At 43.1% G+C, this 20,060-nt stretch overlaps 1 protein-coding gene across 2 annotated transcripts; it reads right to left on the minus strand.

Annotated features, from left to right (window-relative positions):
- Nucleotides 1–1,021: 1,021 nt before the first annotated feature.
- TK2 (thymidine kinase 2) lies at nucleotides 1,022–19,679 on the minus strand. Of its 2 annotated transcripts, XM_082232393.1 has the most exons (10): nucleotides 19,342–19,679; nucleotides 15,759–15,796; nucleotides 13,518–13,592; nucleotides 11,376–11,429; nucleotides 10,323–10,412; nucleotides 9,064–9,137; nucleotides 6,461–6,549; nucleotides 5,533–5,612; nucleotides 3,582–3,662; nucleotides 1,022–3,297 (listed from the first exon to the last, which is right to left on the minus strand). In XM_082232393.1, the coding sequence occupies exons 1-10, from the start codon at nucleotides 19,514–19,516 to the stop codon at nucleotides 3,199–3,201; spliced, it is 855 nt and encodes a 284-aa protein (XP_082088519.1). In that variant the 5' UTR covers nucleotides 19,517–19,679; the 3' UTR covers nucleotides 1,022–3,198. The 2 variants fall into 2 exon arrangements, with proteins under 2 accessions (XP_082088519.1, XP_082088518.1); XM_082232392.1 differs by lacking the exon at nucleotides 3,582–3,662 and having other exon boundaries at nucleotides 19,342–19,623.
- Nucleotides 19,680–20,060: the final 381 nt, after the last annotated feature.

A 20,060-nucleotide genomic window follows, 5' to 3' on the forward strand; every position in this document is an offset into this window, starting at 1 on the left:
ACGTTGTGGGAAATTAAAGTGGCAGCTTGCAACCAACACCATTGCCAGGTCAACTCTTGACAGCCAGTCATGGCTACATAAGCAGTTGCACTCCTATCTAGGAACACAGGAAGCTGCCTTAGACAGTGTCTGACTATTGGGTCTATCTAGCTCAGTATTGCCTACACAGATAGGCAACAGCTCTCCAGGGCTTTGTGAAGGGCTCACAGCCTTGCCTGGAAATGCTGGCGATTGAACCTGGGATCTTTGGAATACAAAGCCCATGTTCTACCACTGAGCTATAGCCCTTCTCACGAGGGGCCAGTCTCCATAATAAAGATGCTACTGTTTAGTAGAAAGGGCATTGTGGAATGTATGTGACTGGCATAGCACTGCATTCTAATATGTATGGAAGACCACTGTAAAACACACACGCAAGCAAGCAAATTCCATACGAAGTCCCAACGTTGGACTTAAAGAGAATGCAGATAAGGGGCTGGATTGGGGATTTCGTCACTGACAATTCACATTGCTAAGTCACCAGGTAATGAACATGCGCATGTGAACTGGATCTTAGGATCGAATCCCAGATGACATTTCAATCCAAGTAACATATGAAAGTTGACTGGTGACCAGTGTCGTCTTTTGGTTACAATTATACATGTTTGGAAAACGTTGCATCTTTTACGGTTTTTAAATCTGGAACATGATTGCAATGTTTCTAGGTTAATGTGACATAAATCAGGTCATTTGGCAATACCATTAAACTAGCTAATTATAAATTCCTTGGACGGGCATTTGGATTTTTATTCAGTCTTATCCCAGCTCAGAAGTGTAAAAGTATATTTGAATCAAATCCCAAGAACGCTTCCTCTAGGGGTTTGCTGTGGGTTTTTTCCACCAGTATTTCAAAACTAGCCCATTCATCTATGAGAGAGTTAAGATCCGTTATACCTCAGAAATCAGTGTTCCAAAGAGAATAAATTAAGCAAACTGCTTTAAAACTGCTCTGTTTAATATAAATAAGTATTCAAGAGATGTCTTTAAACAGCACTAGAAATTTAATGAAGTAGTAGAAGGAATGTTAAAATGTTTTTGAGACGCTGCGTTTTCGAAACCCTGCAGTTACTTTCCATAAACACTCTTGAAAAGATTTACACAGATTAGGTAGCCATCTGGACAAAAACATATACATTAAAAAAAAAACACCAAGCAACTTATACTCTTGTTCCATTGAAATGGGAGTGTGTCCCGAGTGGGATATATTCTGTACTGGAAGTATTTAAAGTTGCACCCACACTCACACTTATTTCAACTAGGCTTAGGATGCCAATGAAAGACAGAATATGTACAGTGGTACCTCTGGTTATGAACTTAATTCATTCCGAAGGTCCGTTCTTAACCTAAAACCATTCTTAATCTGAGGTACTTTAGCTAATGGGGCCTCCTGCGGCCACGCACAATTTCTGTTGTCATCCTGAGGTAAAGTTCTTAACCCGAGGTGCTACTTCCGGGTTAGCGGAGCCTGTAACCCAAAGTGTTTGTAACCCAAAGTACCACTGTATAGGAGATCTGCACACAGTATGCAGTTTAGGCCCAGGCTATCTGAAGGGCTGCATTCTCATGAGATCTCTGAGGGGAGGCCCTACTCTCACAGTCCCACCACCCTAACTGGCACATTTGGCAAGGATGCATAAGAGGGCCTTCTCGGTGACTGCTCCCAGATTTTGGAACTCTTTCCTAGAGAGAAGAGACAGGCTCCCTCCTTGTTGTCCTTCCACCAGCAGGTGAAGAGCTTTATTCTGGGAGGCTTTGAGCAACTGGCTGTTTTTAAGAAAAGGGCTTTTAATAGTGCAGTGCTGTTTTTTTACTAGATGTATTTTTATATCATTTTAATTCTACTTTTCAACTATTTTATATGTTTTTTAGCGTTCTGAGGTTTATCCGTGTTTGTTTCAATTGTTGTAACCTGCCTTGAGTCCCAGTTCGGGGTGGGGGGGTGAGGCAGGCTATAAATAAAACAATAACTGTACTTATTGTCATCATGTTAAAACACACATTGTGACCAATCTACAAAAGAGCTTAAAGCAGTACACCTGTGGAGCCCGGCTCACTATGGTGCCATAGATACGTGCTTTAAGTTTAAAATTCTCAGGGCTGGATCTAGACTAAAGCAACCATCCTATACATGCTTGCCCAGCAGTAACAGGAATGACATCTAAATCGATCTGCCTAGGATGATGCTGCAGATGAGTTGCACTTAAATCCCATTGAAATCAATGGGACTTAAGTGAGTCATGACTAGCCTTGCATATTGCTATCAACAGAACCTTAAGTGTGGATCCAGCCTGGTGTACTCAGACATATTTATATGTCACATCCTTCAAAAACTCAATGCTCACAATTCAGCAGGGTTCTGCAAACTAGGTTGGCAATGTTGACAAAACTCCACCGGAAGCGCAGGTGCCATTTGCCAGCCATTGCTTCATCTCAGTCAAGGCGCAACTGACAAGTTCTTGCCCTTCCCTCCTCCTTTCCTCTCTGACAACCAAGTGCTTGCTAGAAAAAAGCACCAAAGCATGATGGCAACTGCCTCTCTCATCCCTTTAAAAGCCAAGGGGAGGAAAAAACCCAGCAGTGACACCACAGCTTCTGACTCCTTGACATATCATCAAATGGGAAATACATTGTACATATACATCCAAGTGGAGACCTGATAGGTTTTGCAAAATTTTGCAAGGTTCTTACAGTTAGAGCTAATCTAGACATCGCAACAGTCCACAGTGGAACTGGAAAGAAGTGTGAAAGTCCACCCAGTGCTTGATTTTTCTTCCCAACTCACAAAAAAAAAATCCTTTAAGTAAGAGTAAGATTTGAATATACATGGACATTTCAGAGAGGCCTTCTTAGAAAACAGTCTTTGACATAGCTTTATAATAGCAGCAACATTTTGGAATAAAAGAAGTTGTCAGTGTATAAGTACAAGTGAAGATGGAAGTTTATAACAAAACCTGTTTTTCCCTAAGTTCTCGTTGAACATAAAAGGTACTTTACAAATTACAAGGAGTGTACAATATTACATCCTACAAAAAAAAAGCTCTCATAATTATTATTCAGAGAAAGGATGTTAATGAGGTGTGCATATAACATTTTTTTCCTCAGGTCTCCTCCTTAGAACTGGTTTCTAGATGCAAGAACTACATTAAGGGAAATCTGTTTCTATACACAATGCTGTCTGGTGCAAAGGGTTAATATTCGGTCCTGATTCTCTTCGTATTTTTCCATCATATCCTGTAGGTCGTGGTCAGCCTGAAGCACCTTCGAAAAGAAACCAAACATTTGAAGTGTGTCATTCAGAAGCTGTGGGTGATGTCATTAAACATTGTATTGATGCTAACATTTAGGGTGGTTTTAAAGACTTAAGGAAGTGCAGACATCACTGCTCACTGCAGACGTCAAATGAATTTTTCTCCAGCTTCCTGGAGAGTCAGTCAAAAGCTTGAAAAGCCCTGGAAGGTCAGCTGGGCAAGGTGTGTGTGCTGGCATTAAACCCCAAAAGAGGAAGGGGTTGGCTTAAAAACTCAACATTAATATATACTTACAAGAACCGGGGAAGGAACTTTGAACATTGTTTGTTTAATGAGCCACTCTTCATAGAGCTGGTGAATAGCTGCTAAATATTCCTGTCCAAAAAAGGAGAAAATATTTTGTTTTCTTTACAATATACCGTATTTTTCGTCCCATAGGATGCACCTAGGTTTTTTGGGGGGAAATAAAGGGGAAAAAATTTCCTTTATTTCCCCCCCAAAAGCAGGTCGGGGAAACCGAACCAGGTCGAGGAACAGCGGGATGGCGGCACTGCGCCTCCCTGCTGTCCCCTGAGCTTGTGGGGCTGGCCAATGTCTGCCCGGCACGAGGGGCACTCTGCTTCAGGGTGCCCCTCACGCTGGGCAGCAGGCTGCTATCCCTGCAAGGCTCCCCACGCTGCGGATGTCTGCCGGGCGCAAGGGGCGCTCTGCTTCAGGGCGCCCCTTGCGCTGGGCGGCAGGCTGCTATCCGCAGCCTAGACATCCCTGCGGGACCTCCCGCAGGGCTGCCTAGGCTGCGGATGTCTTCCTGAAGCCTGGAGAGCGAGAGGGGTCGGTGCACACCGACCCCTCTCACTCTCCAGGTTTCAACAAAAGCCTGCATTCGCCCCATAGGACGCACCCAGATTTCCCCTTCATTTTTGGAGGGGGAAAAGTGCGTCCTATAGGGCGAAAAATACGGTATGAGAAACCTCAGGTCTGGGAACCAAATGCAGCCCTCCGGGCCTTTTTATCCAACCCTTTATTTGGCCAAGGCCATCCTCCTCACTAGTCCTGCTCTGTGCCCTCCCTTCTGGGCTGGAATATGTCCCTGGAAGTACAACAACCCTCTTGGATGGAGGCCAACAAGTGGTGTTTGCCGGGCGGCACCCAACATCCGTATGCAGCCCCTGGAAGGTGTCCCATGAAAGAAGGCAGCCCCCAGGCTCGAAAAAATTCCCCTACTCATGCAGTAGACACAAAACTCTAGGACACAGGTGGGGAATCTCTTCATCCATTCCCCAGCCAAGCAAGTGGGGGAACTCCCTCCCCCTCCCCTGCACACTCAAAGATGGCCACTGTACTCCATGCTCTGGTAGCATCCAGACTAGTTAGGGATCCCCTTGAAGACAACTCGGAAATGTCAATTGGTCCAAAATGCAGCAGCCAGATTACAGGCTGGGGTTCCTTTTAGTTTACATGTAAGCTCAGTTTTAAAACTGAGCTTATATGCACTGTTTCCAGGCCCAATTCAAGGTGCTCGCATTGGTGTTCAAAGCCCTCAACGACTCAGGCCTCAAATATCTGAAAGACCACCTCCTTCACCACAGAAACTCTTGGGTGCTAGTCAGCAGAAGCAGCCATCTTGATTGTTCCTCCACCCTCAGCAGCTTGAGGGAAGGGGACAATAGAGGGCATTCTCTAGAGCAGCCCTATGTTGTGGAATTCCCTTTCTACAGAGGTGCATCTGGCAATTTCATCATACAGTTTTCATACAGACGCATTTCTTTACCCTGGCCTTTTGACACCCAGGATGTATATTTTTAGGACCCACCCTATTTCATGTGATTGTGGGTTTTCGTTATTATGTTTTCTAAACTGTTTTCAATGTTGTCTTTTAATTTAAAACGTTGAAGCCCAGCCTAGGCCCTTGGGGTGAAGGGTGAGATGATGATGATGATACACTTTCACACAGAGAGTGTGTTACATCCATCCCCACAGATTTCTCCCATGCAGTAATCTGGCTTGAGGAAGGGCTCTCATTTTATCCAATGGAAGTCTTTTTCCCCAAGCCTAACTGCTAAGTTGAGGGAGGGGGCGTTATGGAATCTTCTCAAGATCACAGGAGCATTAGGCTTGGAAGAAACCTCCAGCACAGAAAATGCACACCTTGAAATAAGGCTTCATTTTCTTTCCATTCTTCCTCCACCCTGCCAAGGCCCTTTAGGTGAGTTCATTCCAAAATGCTGGAAGACTCCCTCCTTACCATAGGAATAACCTTTTCCTCTTCCCTGCATCTTCTCTTCAGTCTCTCATAACATGTCTCAGGAGAGGTCTGTAGATAAACTGTCATTTAAAAGAAAAAGAAAGGGGTTTTGAATGGTCAGTCCTGCTCTTGAAGGCTCGGAGACAAGTTACGTTTCTGGCTTAGAGTTCAGGAAATAACCTACACCCAGCCTATCAGGTGTCTCATTTACAAATCTAGTACAGGTATCTTGCAGCTTACACACATTCAGCCAGATGTGGCTTGTGCAAATTCAGCTTTACACATTTGGCAATTATTATTTATTTATTTTTACAAATGAGGCAGGCATCCAAGAAAAAAAAGACTTTGGCAATCCCACCTGACATTGAACCCAATGTATTTTGACTAAACAGGATTTTGGCTCTCTGCACTGTTCCCTGGAACATAACCCCCGCACAAGTTGAGAGTCACTTGTATTATTATTTATTAACTTACATATCACTTAATGTCTAAATAGGCTTTTCAGTGTTTTACAAATCTAGAGAACGTCAAGAATACAGATGCTTCAAAAGCAGTTTACAAGTAGCATTAAACTATATTTTTATCAAACACAAACAGAATAAGATCAATATGTAAAATGTCAGAATGCTTGTCACAGGGCAGCTGGGGAGGGAAGGGAGAGTTCACCTGGATCAGGCCCTAATGTCTTCTTCCCTCCCTCCCCCCCCCCCCCACAACAGGGATCCTGGTGGGATGAGAGGAAAGTTCAGGTAGAGGAGGCTTAGAGGTGGCCTTTACCTCTGCCCTTCTCTCTCCAAGAATCCTTCCCACAGGATGGTTGATGGCAGAAGGTAAGCCTAAAATGCTAGCACATCTGGCCAGCTCAACTAGTAACCTGGAGGCAAAAAAAGCGATAGGGGGGGGGGCTTCCAAAGCATATGCACTTTACCTATCAGATCAACTGAAACATCCATGTTCTTTATGATCCACTCGAACCATTCTGTCAATACCACGTAATCCACCTCTGGCATTCTCCCACTGTAAAGAAGAAACACATAATATGGATATATCTGAGGAAATGTACAGAGCTGTGCAACTTAAATAAAAATAAAAATAAAAAAAAATAAAAAATATTTTTAAAGAGAGCTTTCACTGTTATACAACAGATGGTGCCATCCTGAGGCAACACACACACACACAATTTGCATCTGTCTCCTTGGAAACCCTCACTGTAAACCAGCAATGACTTCTAACCAAATCACAAACGAGCCAAAATATTTCTATACAAGCTGACTGGTGTATCAAACACGTTCACTGGATTGATTTCAAACAGGTCTGAAAGCAATATTATCTGCTACTATACACAATTTGTGTTTCAAAATCCACAAATGGGGGTGGTGTGGAGTAATTTTAGGGTTTTTATCCTCTTCATCTTTAAGTCATCCTCTATCCCTTTCAAAAGCCTTAAATATTCTTTGGCTGAAATGCTGATTTTCACTGTTTATTTCATAAAACTTATTTATCACTCAATAGTGTGTTTTTTTAAAAAAAAAAAAGACAAAGAGGTTTACAAAAAGAGTAAAACAATAAAATTATCAGTAAAAACAGCTATTCCAAACATTAATAATTAAAATGAGTGATAAGCTAAACACAGATTAAAACACATTAATATTCTACATATCTAGGTAGCCGTGTCTAAACAAAAATGTTTTTAGCTGGTGCCAAATCTGACATCAATAGGCAGGGAGTTCCACAGGGTGGGTTCTGCCACATGAAAAGCTCAAGTTCTCACAAATGCAGAACAAGCATTCTGTGGCACCTGCAACACGGCCAGTTCCATAGATCAAAGCAATCCCAGTGGACATATATGGGGTAAAGCAATCTCTCAGGTAAGTTGGTCCCAAGGTGTTAGGGCTTGACCTTGCCCTGCTGGCAGTCTAGCAGGCTAGCCCTAACTAGCCACCAGTGCAGGTCTCTGAGCACAGGCACTGAGAGGGTCTCACTCCTGTCAGCTATTGTACTGCAGCATTCTGCATCACCTGCAGCTTCTGAATCAAGCATAAAGGAAGATTAAAACACATTAGGTTTTCTGCATTGCAGCCTGATGCACTGAATCCAATAAATCCATTACTTCTTTCCTGAAGTTAAACACACAAACGCTAAACAGGCCATTCCTCAGTTCAAGACCATTTTGCTGCCTGAGGCAGACAAGATAGCACAACTCTCTCCCCATCCCCTTAAAATCAATGTACACAAGCCAAAGGGACAGGTAGTTAAATCTTTCTGATGATAGGAGAGCACGTCCACTGCACCCAAGGGCAGTAGGCTAGTTTATGAGGTATAACAAAGCCTGTGTGGCATTCACAACATTGTTCTCCGACATCTTACGGTTGTTGCCTGCCCCTTGGCATCTGCTGCCTGAGGCAGCTGTCTTGCTTTGCCTAATGGTAGAGCCGGCCCTGCCAACTCTCTTAAGGCAATTTTGAAAACAGTAATAATATGTGCAGGCTCTAAGCTTACACAAGACTGTCAGCAGGCTTGCATGTTCTGCCCAATATATAAAAAGCAAAGCAAATGAATGTTTTAACATGCAAACAAAATAGCAAGTGTTATTCGCCCAGCCCCACCCCACAACAGACCATGGACGAACACCGAACTTTCCCGATTTATTTTTGCATAATAAAACCAGCACGTTTCAGAAAATCAGCAAAGAGACTATGTAGCACAGATGCCACCTTGTGGATTAACAGGCAGGTGCCTTTACCCCTTCCAAAGAAATGCTTTAATTCTGGGGTCTTTTCGAGCAGGAATATAAATTCCTGTTCAGCACAAAGTCACATGACAGCATGGCGGCAGCAATTGCAGCTAGCATGCACATTTTGGCACAAGGAACTGACAAAAATTTGCACGTTATTTGTAGCCACTGTGGGTGGTAGGCTCCAACTGAGAAGCACATGTTCTTGCATCAGGTATCCTTATTCAGAATACACTAGTAGGACCTGCAACAAAATGCTGCAGCGTGGAGTGCTTCCTTTCTAAGGCTTCTAGCCAACCATCCAGTTTTCTGATGTCCCCCCCACCCCCAATAGTCATTCAGTATCCACTGAAACTATTCAGTGGGTTGGGGGTATTTTTAAGGGGGGAGGAGTTCTGCCCTAAAGGATTTTTCTGTAAAATGTTTTGGTATGAACGTCTGCAAACCTTACCATTTCCCTGAGGCTGCCATAGCTTCTCTGTGTGGGTGGGTGGTTTCATTTTGGCTACACAAAGCCACAGCAATCATGCCTGAACATCAGAAATATTCAGAATCTATTTTGCACATGACATTAATCTTGAATCTCAAGAACATAAAAAGGAGCAGGTTTCCACCTTAACCTTTACTTGGCATCTGCATCAGCAAATAAAAAACACACCATGCTGGATCGAAGTAGTTAACACAATACAGCAAAATTTCAGATATCCAGTGCAAGAGAATAAGCTAAAAGCATGGTTCTACCATTTCAAAATGTAAACACAATCCAAGATTTTTTTTAAAAAAAATGGGTACTGTACCTTCGGTAAAGGTTTTCTACAAAAATGTATTTGGCGCTGTGGATTGACCTCTCCATCATTCTAATGGGTGAAATCTGCAAATTGAGAGATTTCAAGAGACATTTAGCCGTTTCCTTCCCCGTGTCGCAAGGGAGGGCATCCACACAGTATTGATACAGAAACTGTAACAGGAAACGGATTACGAAAGCCAGAATACAATAGTATTGGGGGGGGGTGTCATAGATTCATGAAAAACGGCTGTATCAGGAACAAGATCGAGAAGCATGCTATGACTATTTAAAACCAGCCAATACTTTAATTTTTTTTACAGTAAAAGAAACCTATAGGACCACAGCAACTTATTACTCTAAAAACAAAAAACTACCTGAAGCAAATGAATAGTCTGTGTCCATTTAAGGGCTTAAAGGCAAGGGCTTGCAAGGCCAACCACACTCTTCCTGGAAGGAAGTTCCATAGTTAAGGAGCTGCTACTGAGAAGACACCATCCCTTATGCCCACCAACCTGTGATCATAGTGACAGAATACAAGAAGGGCCTCTTGGACCACAGGCAGTCTGGTGTGCATCTCGTTCTACAGAGCAACATAAGAACTCTGTTGAGGGTGCTGGTTTTAAGTGACTTGGCACCTAGGAACTTTCAAGGACCTCCTTCTTCCATATATTTCTTCCTACATGATATCATATGAGATCTGTTCAGGGAAGTTTTTAATGTGTGAAAACTTAGTGTATTTTTTGTCTTTGTGGAAGCCGCCCAGAGTGGCTGGGGAAACCCAGCCAGATGGGCGGGGTACAAATAATAAGTTGTTGTTGTTGTTGTTGTTGTTGTTGTTGTTGTTGTTGTTATCATCTTGTTCCAAATGCCACAACAAGGCATTACCAGGAGCAGGGCCTTTTTATTGGTGGCACCCACCTTACGGAATGCCTTTCCAAAGGAGATCTACCAGGCCCCACAAAAATGGGGATTTAGAACAATATGTTTGTTTGGATTTCTGGCCTTCCTGACCAAATTTCTGACCTTTGCACAGTAGGCTGCATTCCAGCCAGGCAAAAACCAGGTGTTTTTACACTCCTACGCATCATTCCATCCAGACAAGCAAGAACCATTCCCACCAGTTCAAGGACACATTCCAGCCAGGCAAAAGCTCTCAAGGCACAGAGCAGGACCAGCAAGAGGTCTTGAGATGTGCATTCAGCCCCAGAGCCCAAAGGTTTCCCACTCCTGGTCTAGTGTTAAAAGCAACAAATGTAGTTCAAAACCTACCATTGGCTTTATATGCTGGTCCAACATAGTCAGCTGCACGTAAGTCTGCAACGTTATCCCCCAGCGGGATGCGTCTTGGTACATTAAGCCCTGAAAGAAGGAGAAGCAGCGTTGCTTTCCTCACTATTTTTATTGCATTTTCATAGTTAGAATAATGTCTGGCAGCATTATCACAAAATAAAGTGAAGCCGTATGACAGAAAATAAAGCTTGGAGATATATATATAAATATTACCTTGGAAATTATTATTTCAGTGATTTGCAAGTAAATTCCGTTTCTAGATAGATCTATTTCTTGTGATTCCTTTGCTCGTAAAATAAAAGAGTTCTTGGTTTATTATTTATTCATTAAATTTATATTCCAGGCCTCCCTCCCAAAGGAGCTCAGGAGGCAGGACAGAATAAGCAACCATCTTGATCCATCCATAATAATGCTGTATGGGAGGAGCTCTTGAAGATTCCCAATGAGCTGCTATGGAATGTCTGATTGTAGTGAGCTCCAAGTCACAGGAGCATAGGAAGCTGCTCTATACAGAGCGAGACCACTGGTCCATCAAGTTCAGTATTGTCAGCTGCCATTGGCCCTTCAGGATTTCAGACAGGGTCTCTCCAAGTCCTTTCTGGAGATTCTCAGGATTGAACCTGGGACTTTGTGCATGCAAAGCAGATGCTCTGCTGCTGGGCTACAGCCCTTCCCTATGAATCTAAAATCAGATAACCAAGTATGGCATATCATACTCCATAATGCCTTTTATTATCTCCTTGTCAAATGGATTATATTTACTAGCAACTCCAGGAGATGAAGCAATGGCACGGTCATTTTGTTTAGTGGGCACAACAATTAAGGTAGGACATGGGACGTTGTCTATTCAAAATTTTCATTCCTAAACCAAGTAGCTGAGGCAACAGCATTATGAGAGCAGGATCACAGCTGTGCTTTATTTTTGTTTCAAATCACCACCATAACCCACACTGTGTTCAAACAACAGAACCATGCCTATGAAACAACAGTAACTCATTATTTTGGTATTATTATTGCTATTAGATAGCTTACCAGAGGGTTATGACCACGAACGTTCCTCCATTTAGATACTGGTTCAGTCAACACCTGAGTGTGAAATTTATAAAAATTAAAATGAATGATAAAACATTTTTTGTTTTGCTTAATTTGTTATTAGCTCTGGCTCTTTCTTTTGTGATGCTGCCTTCAGTTTTAGCTGGTTTGGGTGACTTCCTATAATAATGGCAGCATTTTTCGCCAGGGTTGTACTTGATCTCATGCTTTGAGTGACAGGCACTCTATTGCTGAGCCACAGCCTTTCCCCAAATTCCTAATTCAATCACAGAGTTGGCAAGGTCCTTGTAGGCTATTTAATCCAACTGCTTGCTTGATGCTGGAAATCCAGGGGCTATTCAGCCTGAAGTGAACCCACTGCTGGGTAACTGGTTCCATTCTCAAACAGCTGTTACCATCACAAAGCTTCAATCAAAAACCTAACCTCCTGTAACCTACGCTCATTAGATCCTCTCATTTCAGACAGTCTCTTCTCTCTTTAATGCAGCAGCCCTTCCAGGGGCTGCACTTTCTGGAGATTGGGGTGAGTCACTGTTGGTGTTCCCGCCATGGCTAGATGCGTGGCTTGGATGCACCAGGAGCCATGCCGTTAGTACTGGTGGAACTCCCTTCTGGTTGAGGTCAGACAGGCCCCTCCCCTGGTGAACTTCTGGCACCTACTGAAGACATTTTTATTCCAGCAGGCATGGTAATTAATGTTTGACTTTATGGTTTTAATGGATTGTAAATTTTGTGTATCGTTTATTGTAATCTGCTTAGATGCTATTGTAGATAAAGCATATACTGTGGTACCTCGGGATGCGAACGGGATCCGTTCCGGAGCCCCGTTCGAATCCTGAACGGAACGTAAGACACGACAGCGCGTCTGCGCGTGCCATGTTTTGCCGCTTCCACGCATGCATGAGACGTCCTTTTCACTGTCTGTATATGCATGAGCGGCGAAACCCGGAATTAACATGCTCCGTTACTTCCGGGTTGCCGTGGAGCGCAACCCAAAAGCACTCAACCTGAAGCGTATTTATCCCGAGGTATGACTGTAAATGGTTCAAATAAACAAAAACTCTGAAGAGTGCTGTTATGTCCCAGCTTCAGTCTTCTCTTCTCTAAGCTAAACATAGCCACTTAAGGGCTGCTTCTACAAGATACTCAGGCTCACTTAACAATTAAAACATAATTCAGATGTGATAAGAGATCCTGTGTTTGCACTCCGTTTGCAGCAGATTATGGGTGGGGGGTGGAATGTAATGCACTCCTGTATTAGGTGACAACTGAGCTGCCTATTTCGCTTGCTAGCCTAGAGGCCGCATCGGTACAGAGGAAGGCAATTTTAGTCCCTGCTCTGTGTAGCTTTCCAGGAAAACCAGTTCCCATCTACTGGCATTCACCAACATTTTATTTATTTATGAATGATTGAATGAATGAATGAAAAGAAATTTGAAGGATAAATCTGAAACCAAATCCTAAGCGTGCTTAACTCAAAGAAACTTATCAGGGCTTCCTTCTTCATTAAACGTATTTTGGATTAGAGCCTGACTTGGGTCATACACACCATTCATTTAAAGTACAACGTTTGCCCCTAAAGAATCCTGGGGATTGTAGTTTACCTCTTAAAAAAGTAAAGGTAAAGGTACCCCTGCCCGTACGGGCCAGTCGTGTCTGACTCTAGGGTTGCGTGCTCATCTCGCTCTAGAGGCCGGGAGCCGGCACCGTCCGCAGACACTTCCGGGTCACGTGGCCAGTGTGACATTGCTGCTCTGGCGAGCCTGCACCAGTGCAGCACACGGAACACCATTTACCTTCCTGCTATAAAGCGGTACCTATTTATCTACTTGCACTTTAAGGGTGCTTTCGAACTGCTAGGTGGGCAGGAGCTGGGACCGAAGACGGGAGCTCACCCCGCCACGGGGACTCAAACCGCTGACCATACGATCGGCAAGTCCTAGGCACTGTGGTTTTACCCACAGCGCCACCCGCATCCCAGTTTACCTCTTACAGAGCAACAATTCCCAGCTTTCTTTGAAGCAAGCCATCTGCTTTTGATGTTCTTCAAATGCATGGTGCGGATGTGACCTATGATCAAACGTCATCAGAAAACTTGTGTGAAATCTCAAAACACATCACCTCAATGCTGGTATTTTTGGCAAAATAATCCAGGCATGTTGTCTTCCCGCTTGCAATATTTCCCTCGATGCAGATCTAGTAAGAGAGGGGCGGGGAAACAATACACAATACTAAATGTCAGCAAACAAAAGACTTGCAAACAGAAGTGCTGCTCAAAACTTGGTGGAGGAAAATCTGAGAAATGCATTCCCCCCCTAAGGAGAATGTGAATAATGGTACAAAAGAAAACTTCTCACCTCTGAGAATTCTACACTTTTCTGTACCTATCTTGGCATCCATAAGTTACCTTTTTACGAGTTAAAAAAGTCTAACAAGTCACTTCTGTGTTTTTGCTTTAACTTCTCTCCTCTTCTGAATGTATATTTCACAAGTGTTTTACAGTTGCACATGTTGCAAACGGAAAATGCACTGTTTGGTTTTCTGAAAGCCATGATGAGCAGGGACAGCAATCTTAATCCCTGATCCACTAAACTGGAGTGGGGCTTAGGATGTGGAAGAGATTTCTCTGTACCCAATGATATTGTGGATAGGGTAGAAGCTACCACCAGCAGAAACTCTGCTGCCAATAACCAGCATGGCTCCATGAAATGGGGTGTTTCAGAGACAGAGAGAGAGGCAAGACCTGGGCAGACCAAGGAGCCACTGCATCCTAAGCCAATTCAGCCACCAGCAATGGACCAAATCCCAGGCCATTCTGCTGTGTCAGTTTGGAACTAGAGCAGTGAAAATCAGCAATTTTGCTCCCCCACATCAGGCTCGCAATCCTGCAATCTTTTGCAGATGTATAGTACTGTTTCACAAGGATTTTTTTTACACTGAAGTCTGTGGTAAAAAGATAGTTGAGTATTTTGTACAGTGGTACCTCGCAAGACGAAAAACGCGCAAGACGAAAGAGTTTTCTGTTTTTTGAGTCGTTCCGCAAGATGAATTTCCCTATGGGCTTGCTTTGCAAGACAAAACGTCTTGCGAGTTCTTGCGAGTTTGTTTCCTTTTTCTTAAAGCCGCTGAGCCGTTAATAGCCGCTGAGCCGTTAATAGCCATTAAGCTGCTAATAGCCGTGCTTCGCAAGACGAAAACACCGCAAGACGAAGAGACTCGTGGAACGGATTAATTTCGTCTTGCGAGGCACCACTGTATGTTCTTCCAAAATGTATCAAATATAATATAGGAAGGGCTGCAGTCAATAGGTAGGGTCTGAGTCCCAGTTCAGGGCCTGCACTGGAAATTCTACTGAGCGCCTAACATAAGCCACGCTCTCTCACCACCTCTGTCACTCCAGCTGTAAAATGGAGATAACTATGCTATCCCACTTTATACTTGATTTTTAGTGTGCGTTCGTACATGTGGAGCACTTAAACCTTTTCAAAACACTCCCGTTACATATCAGACAGCTGCTGTCTCTCCTGTCTTTTCAGCACCTGTTGAAGACTTGCAACAAATCTTCTAACAGGTCTCCTATTTGGAGATTTTTATCCCAACCAGTATCTGTATTGATCTGAAACTGGTTTTATGCATGCCATGGTTTTAAGAGTTCCTATAGCTGCAATTGTTTTTATATGTTTTTATTGTATTGTGGAATCACTTCTGAGATGCTTCAGAGGAAATGATTTGGGTTTTTTTTAAAGAAAACTTTATTAGTTTTCAATTTATTATAGAAAGACGAAGAAAAACGATAACAAAAACTCAATAATATAGCCAACTAAAGGCACAGAATACAAAACCTATATTAAATAATAACACCATACTTAAAATGACAACATCCGTATTTATCCAGGCACGCCTGGGAAGAGGTACCTGTAAATCTGAAACTAAACTATCTGAAATAAAATCCCACCATACTGAGTAGAAATGATCAGGGTCTTTCTTTCCCCATGAGAGTTGTAACTTATGTGTTATTTCTTCCTGCAATAACTAAATTCCAGAGATTTTTATACCATAAGGATATAGTCAGATAATTTTAAACGATTTCCACTGTTGTGCTATAGAGATCCGGGCAGCTGCCAGCATCTATTTCAAAAGTTCTTTTTGGCAAAATGCCTTCATAGTATTTGTCCAGTCCAAATATTTAGTAAGAATTAATCAACAACAACAAAGTACATTTTTTTCCTCCCTTATAACTGAAGGTATTAAAAGCTAAACTAGTACTTTTGCATTCAAGTGTGTCTTTCTATGCATTTTATAACTATCTCAAATATCAATAACATTGCCTTTATTGGGGGGAGTGGGAAGCCTTATACTTACAACTGTCTTCTTCCGTCCTCCATTTTCCATGTGTTTAACTAAAAAATAAACAAACCACTACTTAGAAAATTAACCTTGACAATAAGGCCACATACACACCATACATTTAAAGCACTATGATGCTATTTTAAATAGTTATGGCTTCCCCCAAAGAATCATGGGAACTGTGGCTTCTTAAGATTGCTGGGAGTTGCCATGAGACCCCCTATTCTGGTCAGAGAGCTAAAATTACTTGAGTTCCCTGGGAAGAGGGAATGATACACCTCTCTGTGAATTGTAGCTCTGTGAGGGGAAATAGGGATCTCCCAACAAATCTCAGCACACTTAACAAACTACAGTTCCCAGAATTCTTTGGGGGGAGCCATAACTGTTTAAAATAGCATCATAGTGCTTTAAATGTTTAGTGTAGATGAGGTGCATCTCTCTCAGCTTAAACTACCCCACAGTATTGTAAGAATAAAATGCAAAAAAAGAATCATGTACACCTTGAGCTACTTGGATGAAAGAAGCAGGACAAAAAATGTAATAAATAAGACAATTTAAATCATTCATTCTATTACCGATGTTCAAGCCATGAGTGTCATTGCACATGGAACCAAAGCAGATCAGTAGCTTTGGTTTGCAGTAGTGTGTACAAAATATGGTGGGGGGACACCCTAAAGGCAAGGGACATCCAGAACAATTAAGTGAGGACTAAGTATGCTCAACGGCCACAGAAAGCTAACTGTTGGGGAGAAGAAACAAATAACTAGGTGGGAATGAAGTATCTTCAATTGAAGCATTACACACTGCAACATTTTGCTGAAGGTCCCACTTGAAACAGTTCAGTCAGCTTATGGTAATAATAATAATAATAATAATAATTCAGTTCAGTCAGCTTATGGTATGTATTGCCATGTTAGAAGTTGTGGGCAGCCACTATGTCTCACTGGTCAGAAAACATCACATTTAAGGACTTAGGTCTTTCAACTCAGGTCTTTTGTGCAAGGAGAAAAGCAGGTATGGTCTGCTGCAAGAGCTCTTGTTGCCAATGCAAAGCTGCAAGTCATACTTTTGAAAGGCACACAGGTGCAACACATTCAGCTGCACAGTGCAAGGCCTCCACATATCAGATGTTGAGAGAGACAGCTTGCAGCACAGGAAGGATGTGGTAGAGGCAACACTATGTATAATGCTAACAACAAGACAAAAGACTCACATCGTACAAGAACAACACTACCACAAGGTATTATCAATGTCGCAGACTAAAGCAAAGCCAAGTTGCTACACAACAGATTATTCAAACACACACAGAGAGGCGAACACTCTTGATGGCTAAATAAAACCTCTATGTTCTGAAACTATATACTTCCAAATACTACTTGCTGGTGAATGGCAGTGGAAAAGGGTTATTTGCCCATGTTTGGGCTTCGAGGAGGTATCTGGTTGGCCACTTTGAGGAACAGGATTCTTGACTAGGAAGACAGGTCTTTGGGGTGATTTAGCAGAGCTCTTCCTAACACACACAGTACAGTCCTTTGTCAGTTGCATCTCCACTGTTTAACTTTCCATTTACAGGGAGATAGCAGGGAGCAGGGGCAATAATTCAGGCCTAGTTATTTTTCATATGCATTCTCTGGTGATGAGAGGACTGTACTGAAGGCCTAAATACAGCAGAAACATAAACGAGCACCACTTATCATGGAGCTCAACCATGATCCCCAGGAGCTGTAGCTAAACCCACATTCCTAAGTGTGAAAATAGGTTGAAATTTCTGAAACTCCACCAGAAAAAAGTTTCAGCACAGTCAGAACACTGCAGTTCCCGGTTGGGGAAAGTCCAGTGCTGGCATAGCAACAACTTTTGGACCTTCTCATACATGTCAGAGCCAGTATATTCACAAAAGCCAGTACTGTTCTGTGCAATCCTCCTGTGTCAATCTTAAAGGGACAAAATTAGCTTGAGTAATCTGCTTAAGAGCAGATGCCAGAGAGGACAGTGAAGAAGAGCTAGTCTTCACAAGAACAACTTCCAGAGCAGGTTTACAGTCAAGGAATGAGGGAGGCCTCCAGCAGCACTCCACTCCAGAACCCTACAGTAGCAGGCTTAGATGTGAGAGATAAATTTACCTGCTGATGGTTTGTGGGCTCCATCCCCTATTACTGACAGGTGCTTTAAAATACTGTGATTCTCTCTCTCTCTCTCTCTCTCTCTCTCTGTGTGTGTGTGTGTGTGTGTGTATAAACAGTCCAACAGATAGATTGGAATCAAGCATAACGATATATCTCCCCTCTGCCTGTTTTCTGAGAAGACAGGCATTTTGGAAAACTGCTTCCAAAGACGTATGCCTATCTCCTAATGATGTCTACCCATTTTTTTCCCATTCCACCCTACATCTTCCATAGGGGGGAATTGGGTAGTAAATACTTTCCTGCAGAAATCTATTACAGGGCAGTATTAAATAGAGTGCTTCAAATACTTTTTCAGAAGCATCTCATGATGCTACATTTTGTTGCACATCCAACTTGTGAATAAGAATAATTATCCATTCAGCAGATACCTATATCTGTGTATTATTACTTTTCTTTCTTTCTTTAGACCAAAGGATTTTAGTTATTACATTTGTGCATCATGAAGAAGAAGAAGAAGAGTTTGGATTTGATATCCCGCTTTATCACTACCCGAAGGAGTCTCAAAGCGGCTAACATTCTCCTTTCCATTCCTCCCCCACAACAAACACTCTGTGAGGTGAGTGGGGCTGAGAGACTTCAGAGAAGTGTGACTAGCCCAAGGTCACCCAGCAGCTGCATGTGGAGGAGCGGAGACGTGAACCCAGTTCACCAGATTATGAATCTACCACTCTTAACCACTACACCACACTGGCTCTCATGACCCAAGTTTATAAAGAAGCTTCCTCATTTTTTTCAAGTCACTATCATTTATGTGCACAGCCAGAATAGAAAGTAAAATGGTATAACCACTGTATGTTTTTTATCTGTACAAAGGGAAGTTGAGAAATATCACTAACTTTGATCTCTCTCAATATAACAGAATTTGTAATTTGTATCCTGCTTAATTGTAAATAAACACTCTAAGGAGTGTGTTTATGCACAACCCAAGTCCCTTGACCCATTTTGAGTCTGTGTGATATAATACTTCACACAAAACACATGCTAAAGGGGAGTTGTTGGAGTGGAGGCAGAAACTGCAAGTATTCGAAGAAGCAAAACCGAAGGTAACCATTACACATTACTGCAGAATCAGAAATAAAACACATTTGAATTCAACAGAGCTTCTTCCCGGCTAAACTTACATACAGGTTGTGGCATGTATCTACAATAGTCCAGGCACCAATTCAAATCCACGTGCTAAAACAACATTAACAGCACGACCCTAAAAGTGTCCACTCAACAGGAAGGCTCACTGTGCTCAGTAGCTACTTGAGCGCACAAGAACTACAGACACGGTTTTGCATCTTCCAAACCAGCAAAGGAAGGTTTCTGACGGAAAAAGAGCAGCGTCTCCGGATTTTATTTGTTTTTGGGTGTTTTTAAAAAAGCATACTGATTAGACATGCAGGGGACTAAACTAGGAGCAGACCTACAGGAAACGTCTTGAGAAGATCCAGTCATGCAGCGGAAGCGCGGATCTCTTTGCAGAAGCGGCTCAGGCTTTGCGGGCCTGCCCTTCCAGGTGCGGAAGTCGCAGGCGAGCCGAATCCCTCGCGCGTACCGGGAACCTAGAAGGGGCGGGCGGCAGAGAGATTGCAACAACCACATCGCCCATGTCCGGAGGCAGCTCTCGCAGGATGGTGCTAGATGTGCAAAGCCAAGCGATGCAACGCCCGCTTCCTTCCGCCTCTCTTGCCGCTGCAGACCGTCTACTTCCTGTGCAAGATCGTGACGCCTCCGCCTGCTCCCGGAGGCAAGCGAAGCATTTGCAAAGCGGGAATTTTAAAGGCGCAGCAGGGCTTGTTGACCATCGCGATCTAAGCTGTTCGCGTCGGGGAGGTGGTGTTCCGTTTGACACCATCTGGCCTTTCAAACGATGATGCGTCTCCCTTCTTCTGTCGCCCGAATGCATCTGTCTGCATTGACTAGGGCTGCAAACCTATGTACGCCTCCCTGCGAGTAAGCCGCCCCATCGAGCAGACAGTTGCTGTCACTTCGGGCGCAGAGTGAACAAGAGGTTCCCCTCTCCATGCTGGAATTTGTATCCATATGTTGTGGACTTACGCGGTTGAATGTGGAATGCAACGTAAACCTATGTACTGTATTTATAACACTGGCTGAATGGATACTCAGAGCATACAAGCACCACTTC

Source organism: Podarcis vaucheri (genome assembly GCF_965113315.1).
Source record: "Podarcis vaucheri genome assembly, chromosome: 7".
NCBI classification, from domain to species: Eukaryota; Metazoa; Chordata; class Lepidosauria; order Squamata; family Lacertidae; genus Podarcis; species Podarcis vaucheri.